The 7,822-nt window shown below is 38.4% G+C and overlaps 2 protein-coding genes across 3 annotated transcripts in view; both read left to right on the top strand.

Annotated features, from left to right (window-relative positions):
* LOC107703070 (immunoglobulin superfamily member 21-like) overlaps positions 1-1,638 on the top strand; it is a 13,320-nt gene extending 11,682 nt beyond the window's left edge. Inside the window, exons 9-10 of one of the 2 annotated variants that reach the window (XM_016505580.1) lie at positions 1,423-1,458; positions 1,542-1,638. In XM_016505580.1, the coding sequence (XP_016361066.1) occupies positions 1,423-1,458; positions 1,542-1,618 (113 nt within the window). In that variant the 3' untranslated portion in view covers positions 1,619-1,638. Of the gene's footprint in view, positions 1-1,272; positions 1,394-1,422; positions 1,459-1,541 lie in introns of those variants that run through there. The other variant, XM_016505581.1, reaches the window with a different exon arrangement.
* A 2,880-nt stretch (positions 1,639-4,518) lies between these two features.
* LOC107703071 (short-chain dehydrogenase/reductase 3-like) overlaps positions 4,519-7,822 on the top strand; it is a 7,675-nt gene continuing 4,371 nt past the window's right edge. The window contains exon 1 of the mRNA XM_016505582.1: positions 4,519-4,972. Within this exon, the coding sequence (XP_016361068.1) occupies positions 4,775-4,972 (198 nt within the window). The 5' untranslated portion in view covers positions 4,519-4,774. The remainder of the gene's footprint in view (positions 4,973-7,822) is intronic.

Below are 7,822 nucleotides of genomic sequence, written 5' to 3'. Positions count from 1 at the left end.
AAAGTTATGCCTTTTTTCTTTGCGTGAACATTTGGGCGGCGTTATGCAAATCTTCCCACATCGTGACGTAGACATGAGGGGGCGTGTTTAAACGAGGCGTTTTAGGAAGGCGTGGACAAGTCTTAACTTTTATAAAGAATATCTCTTTGGATTTGAGACTTTAGTCTTTGCAACTTTACAGATCTTCTTTATGCACCAAGAGCTTGTAACACTTCAAAGAGAAAGGAAAAATTTAAATTGCATCATATGACCCCTTTAAATGCCTCATACTGTTTAGTGAGATATAATCGCAGTAAGCTGTTTATTTTCAAAAGACATCACAGTGTTTGATCAGTAGGCAAAAAAAACAAAAAAAAAAACGGTGCACACATAGTGTATGGTATGTTTTTGATACCAGCATGCATAACCATTTATGGACTTAAAGTTGCACTCAGTAATGTTGTTGCTCATTAACATGTTTTCTTTTTCGGAGTGTCTATTTACACTAAGTGCAAATACCTGCCTTGTTGGCAGAGGCTATTTACACTAATTCCGCCCACCAACGTGTGATTGGGGCAATCAAAACTACAAAAGACGCTTGACAAATATCAAGGCCAATAGCGTAGGTTGTAAATCCTGTGCTTTTTGATGCGATCGAACCGGGTTCGAATCCTTTTTTTCCCTTTTCAAATCTCATATCACATCGGAATGGCATTTATTTTAAATAAAAATGAAGGAAATAATCAAAAAGTTGAAAATAAAGTATCGGGTAGGGTTAGGGTAGGTGTCCCAATAAGGTGGGCATCCATTTAATAATTTTAACTAAAATTATAATTTACACTCAATACGTCATTATTGCGTACTTTTTATAATGTACTACAATACTGAGGTGCAGCAGATAATTGACACTATTTGCAAAAATTAGTATAGCAGAAAATCCTACTATTTTAACAGTGTAAATAGATCTATAGCTATTTGCACTTATTGTAAATAGCATATCGATAAAAAATGCTGCTTTCACTTAGTGTAAATAGAATTCATTGGTATTTGCACTTAGTGTAAATAGCATCAATTCCTAAGAAAATATGCTATTTTCACTTTTCAGCCGCTATTACAATAAAACCCTGAAGTGCTAAAAATTCTAACTTTTTTTTTTGTTTGTTTTGGCCTGCAAAAATCCCTTCAGCACAATGGCTGAATGCAAATAGAGCAATATCAAAATCAAGTAGAGCATTAGTAACTGCTAACTAATTTTTTCATGATGGTGCATCTGCACTACTATGTGACTGTAAGGTCCATGATGACCAGAATATCAGCAAGTTCAACATAACCAAACTACCGAGTGCACCTTTAAGGTTACATATTTCTATGCTTTCTTATTTCTCTGTTTTATGTCTTTATTGATAACTTTTACGTTTAACTAAAGTTTACATTTTTTAACAGAAAATCCCAGGATCAAGAAGACTATACATCTGAACTGTAAGGCACAAAAACATCCTATACATGACATATTCAACAGTATTGTAGATAAACTCTCACCATGACTGTTAAATAATTTTCAGTTGGCGATTCTGCTGGAGACATGCTTGGGCCCTCACTGATGCTGCTGCTGTTGTCATTGACTCTGGAGTTAACATGAGCACTATGGGATGCGCTTTCCATTAGTACCCTCTCTGATTCTCTGTCAGCTCCTCTGCCATCTCTCTCGCTGTCCAGCAGCTACGTTATAATCCAGGACTGAGATTGCTGCAGAGAAATATGTGCTCAGAATGAGAACGATAATCTCAACCCTCCCTGACCACCCCAACCATGTGACAACGGTTCAGCTCAGTTTGTTCCGCACCTGTTTTGTCACAATACAGTGACATATTCATGCTTTGACTTCATTTTCTATATTGTATTTGTGCACAGCTGTGTTGCAGAAAAGGATTAGAGTGAAGTGGAATGGGACGGCCCACATAGCTAATCCTGGACATACATTACAGCTTTCATAATTCTAAACAGCTTATTGTAATGTCATTTCATTAATGTTGTTCTTTATATCCGAGCTATTGAGTGCAAAATCACTTACTTGACTTCATGGCAGAAGGTATTGAATGTTGAGAATGTGATTCACCTACTGCATATGACCTCTAGATGACGGTATAGTTCTTAAGACCGAATCCCTTTTTTTTAATGCATAAAATGTCCATAGACCCTTTTAGCTGGTGTGCGCTGAGAAGTTCCTCAAGCAGCTATGTAATGCATTATAGCGCATAACGTCATTAGGGCCTTTCGCACCGCAGGAACCTTTTCATAGTACCATAACTAATTGTGGAACTACCCACTTTTTGGCGTTTTCGCACCGCCGGAACTGGGAGCGATTTTAGTACTGGACTGCCTTTTTCGAGAACCAAATTAGCTCCTACTCCGGAGCAGGGTCTAACCAGCACAACTGGTACTAATCGTGACGTAGGTAGACATTGATTGGCCAAACGCGTATGAAAACGCCCTCACCCGCCATGTTTTAAAACGCCGGTGCGAATGCAACCCTTTAAATGGTACTGGGAAATAGTTCGCGCAAAATCGTCCCAGTACTTTAGTACTGTACATTTAGTTCAGTAAAAGCGGTGCGAAAGGCCCTATAATCTCTGCAGCGGACAAGGTGTGTTGCTACACGTGATACAGAATAATTAAAGGCAACTTTTGAAATTAAGTTTAATTTCTTTCTTCTGTTTGTACAAAATTCGTACAAAATGTAAATGATGGCGTGACAGTTTACAACGTCCAATTAATTATTATAATAATTATAATTATAAAAATCTTCCGCAAAGAAATACAGTGCTGAGCACATGAATGACCTGAGTGGTGACGTTTGGAAATCGCGTGTATGTCGACGCGAAATATGGCGGCAAACAAGTCGGTTGTGAGTGGTAATGAGCGATGAAAAATTATTTTACTTTTATTTTAAGCACCGCTTAGCCAATCAAATTTGGGGACACAAACACAAGTAGCTGCAACATTAAATTCTTGTAAGCCATGTTCGAAGCCGCTGTAAAATTATTAACATAAGATGCTTTGCTAGATTAGGGTAGGCTAATGACCCAGCTAACAAAAATATGTTCCAAGAACGTTTTGGTAATGTTCCCATTGTTATAAAAACTAATTCCGAACGTTCAAAACGTCCAGTTTAAAAAAAAAAAAAAAAACTAAAAAAATATTTTCCCCTGGTTATTTGAACATTAAGGGAACATTCCATTTTATAATTTTGCAAACATTATGGGAATGCTACATTAGATGAACATCCATGAACAAACATTCTATGGGAAAAAAACGATGTATATTTTGTGTTATTTTAAAGGGGTCATATGATGCGATTTCAAGTTTTCCTTTCTCTTTGGAGTGTTACAAGCTGTTCCTGAATAGATAAGATCCCTGAAGTTGCAAAGACTAAAGTCTCAAACCCAAAGAGATCCATGCTCTCCTAAAACACCTAATTCAAACATGCCCCCACATGTCTACGTCATGATGTGGGAATATTTGTTCACTGTACTACACTGTGCTGTAGTATTGTTGTTGCTGCCGCCATATCGTGCAGACGCTGTGTGTTTCGTTGTGAAAGCGAAACTACTTTGTTTGGCCTTCCAAAAGAGGACACAACTAGAAATCAGTGGTTAAGTTGTATTTACAACACTGTTCCAGAACACTTCAAACCAAATATTCAGATGTGTGCAACGCATAACATCGTATTACGTAACCTACAATGCCGGTGTTCCGGTGAATTCAGTTCTCCTGTTTCCCCTTCGGCGCGCATGCTGACCACAGTCTATGATGCTGACAAATAATGCTGACTCACAGACTGTAAGTACGTTTTCATATTTAAAGGATTTGCCACTGACGATTCAAATGCGAGTTTTGAGCAGTGTAGAGTAGCGCTTTTTGTTTGTTGTTTCTCCGATCACAAATGCAGACATGGTTTTATGTTTACGCGGTGCGATGCAACGCAATGCGTAAAAAGACAGTATAAGTCATATCAAATCAGTAATTATGTCCCCACTGGATGCAACAAATAGGTGGAAAATAATGTGTTTTTTGAACCTTAAAACGCATAAACACATTTCATTACACCAAATACACAAAATAATGTTGTTATTAGTAACGTCATATGACCCCTTTAACATCATTAAAGACCAGAAAAGGCCTACTGGAGGAACGTTTGTTCATAACATTGAGATACATAACCTTGCGCAATGCCGTTTTTCACATTAAGTTGAAGAGCAGCATTAAATTTCAGAGATATTGTAAATATAGCCTAAATGTCGCGTGAAAACGTCAAAGGATGTTTGAAAGTTGGATGACAAAACAGATGCACATTACTAATGAGTCTCACAGCAGTTTACACGATGAGCGTATAATGAGAGGATAACAGTGTAGCATAAATTATGAATAAATGTTTCACTAATTATCTCTCTCAATCTTCGTACAACACTTGAGTTCCGTCCCGCCTCTTGAGATAAAGCGCACGGAGACTGGCTGATATTATACCGTTCTCCAGAGAGAGAGAGAGAGAGAGAGACGTCTCACATGTGACAGTTCTTCATTCGTAGGTAGGTAAGACACTTGGCACGCTCCTCTGTTAGACCTGCTCGCACTTTAAGGGACTTTCTTCTTACAGACCAGGAGAGCAGGACGCATTTCCAGTTACTCAGAGAACTTCAGCGTGCCTTTTGACATCTGACAAGTTACAGGCACATTCGCTTCTTACGAGCTTGTTTTATTCCACAAACTTGATAGAAGTTCGGACTATCTGAAAGTCATGATGGAGATGAAGGTGCTGGGATGCGCGTTGCTTTTTCCTCTCCAGATCTTATTTTGCTTATTGAGGGCGATCGTGCGCTTCTTTACGCGCCAGGAGCGCAGAGATCTGGGCACTGATGTGGTCCTCATCACTGGAGGTGGAAGAGGAATCGGCAGTCACCTGGCTAAAGAGTTTGCCAAGCAAGGAGCAAGAAAGGTAAGTCTGCGTTAGCGTTTTTATTCAGTGAAACGCAAGTCATTACGATATCTACTCACATGCTCTTTGTAATTAAAAAAAGAAAAAATTTGAGTGCTTTCCACTTCAGTCTTGATCAAGGACCGCCTATAGAAAAGGAATTTGAGCTTTTTAAAGAAGTTTTAAAAGTCTTTAAAAAAATGAATCTATTAGTATTAGTAGCCTATGTAATGTATTGTGAAATGCAAACTTCCAAAACGCAATCTGATGTTAGTCTCGCGCAACACAAATTGTAATTTGGCGCCACTAACTCGATTAGCTAAACAAACGTATTTATCTACAAAACTCTTTGTTAACAGAACAATAAAGTTCTGTGATATATTTGCATAGGCATATAATAAAATGAAACATAACAAGGCTATTTAATTTTACCTAGGTGACGAGGATCACTCAGTCGCTTTGTGTCAAACTCAAATGCAGTTACGGGGTTTTTGACCAGCGAATGTGTGCAAATGTGCATTTTGTCCATCATTAAAACGGCGGCGTTACGTTTTCATCCCCAGGTGTTTGTTGTAGCTACTGTATATGGGCGCAGCACTCAGTTTCAAATACATAAATTATGAGCCTTTATAGACATAGTGTTTCTTGCGTAAAGAAAACGCTGTACTTATTCAAACAACAAGATCTTTATTTACCCTTGCAGACCTAGTTCAGCTGCTGTGGAACTTCAGTTCATTCAGTCAAGATAGAGTGGGTGGAGTTATGAGGTTTACTGACAGTTTGAGCGGATCCAACAAGATTTAGTCACAAGCTCTTTTTAATACCTTTCATTAGCTAAATATTTGTAAAGCAGACAGACAGATGTAAAGGGTGACCAATATCACTGATTTATTGAAGGAAAAAAAAACACCATCACCAAAAAAAGGGCACTTCGGAGTGTAAGGGCAAAAAGGGCATGTGCTCTGCACAGGTTGAGCCCTACCTGTGCACGTGTCTGGCCACTTCTGTTCGTTAGTGTCTACAGGTAATTGGCGACAGGTGAAAATACGCCCTGTTTTTAATATCACTTTCAAAATTGCTCACTTGCTGACATGTATTAAGTTATAAAAATTCACAGCACTTCTACAATACTCACACATAGGGCCTACGTTTTAAAGTAAGAAAGAGAAATAGAAAAGGAATCAACTCCGATATATGTGATAAGAAATTCCAAATGTGAATAGGACATTTTTCTGTTACATAATTGATCGGGTTGTTTATTATTTCAGCATTACTGACAACCAAACAAAACCAGTAAGGGTTGTGTTTATCTGATTTATTCACATTGCAGTAAACACACCTTTTTGATTATGTAAATACACTTTGAAATGACCGAGTTTGTCCTGATGGGGCACAGTATGGTTTTCCAGTCAGCGCAGTCAACAGAATGTAGTGACCTGTTGCTGCCCTGAAGCTTTGAGTTCTGTTTCATATTCCTCCTGCACACAAACACAGGTGTTTCCTAAGCCTTTATGTCTTTACAAATGCCTAACAATGGGCTGCTGACAGGCACGGCTGTTTTGTTGAACTCAAATCATGTGTGACTCTTTAACCTTCCAGGCAAGTTCAAACTCCCCAGTCGTACAGGATGAACTGTCACAAATCATCTTGTTTATTATGATTATTGTTAATGAATATAAAACTGATTTAAACTTACTATATCACTCTTCCCAAGAATAGAGTAACACCAGTAAAAGCACAAGCATCAAGTGTCAGGAACGCATTAATAGTGTGCGTGTGAGGGACTGAATGTATATGTGCTGCATTCATGTGTGTGAATGTGCACCCAACATGTGTATGTGTGTGAATGGATCAATTGCAAGGGGGTGTAGTAGGCAGAGAAGCACCTTGCAGATTGGTTACCACAACCAAGTTCATTGGCAGGTCAGCCAGATTTGCAGAGCAGGTCTGATGATGTCATTTGTGTTATTGTGTGGGCTGCTTACGGCTGAATCCCAGAGGAACAGAATCAAACGGAAAGCCAACGGAGCTGAAGCTGTGTATGAAAGTCAAGTCAAGCAGACACAAGTTAGGCCTCCTCAATTAAATATTGATCAAATATGTGTTTTATTTCCCTAAGAGAGGATTAAAATAGGATGAAAATCTTTCACATTTTTCCCTATAATCTACTGCATTAGTCTGTGAGTTTAGAAATCTTGAACAGCATTAAAATATTCTAAAATGTACATTTATAATTATGAAGTTCTACAAAGTTTATGTAAATGATGAAGGATGAGGTATAAAGGTGGGAAGGTAAAGGTGAATAGAGGCTGGCACTCCCATGCTCCCAGCTGGGCTTTGGCCCATGCTTGACCCCTCTGGGCCAGCACTAATGAGGGGCGTTAGGCTGCCCCTGCCCATGTCTCCCGGTGGCTCTGTTGCTTGAACTTTTACTGATAATGGGACACTCACCATGTGCTGTTTGTGACATTGGTGGGACATGAGTCAGGCAGTATGTCACATGAGAAAGCTCATCTGTTGCTTGCTTGCCCTATTTCACTCTGTCCCTCTCAAAATTATATTTTATATAAAGAAAATTAAGCCAATTTTAGTACTATTAACACTTTTTTCTTTTTTTAATTGCACTGTGACTATATATTGTCCTACGTAGGGTTGTGGGGATAATGGAGCATCTCCAGAATTTCGAGCCATAGGTAAGGAAACACCCTGGATGCATAGTTTTATTTTATTTTATTTTATTTCATTTTATTTTATTTTATTTTCCAGTTGTCCTATGTAGGGTTACCAGAGATGCTGTAGCATTTTCCTGGCAAGCAGGGAAATACCCTATTTTATTTTATTTATTTTATTTTATTTTATTTTATTTTATTT

This window comes from Sinocyclocheilus anshuiensis, unplaced genomic scaffold (genome assembly GCF_001515605.1).
Source record: "Sinocyclocheilus anshuiensis isolate Anshui unplaced genomic scaffold, SAMN03320099.WGS_v1.1 scaffold883, whole genome shotgun sequence".
NCBI lineage: Eukaryota > Metazoa > Chordata > Actinopteri > Cypriniformes > Cyprinidae > Sinocyclocheilus > Sinocyclocheilus anshuiensis.
Note: the sequence above shows the minus strand (reverse complement) of the source record. Positions and strands in the feature narration are given on the sequence as shown.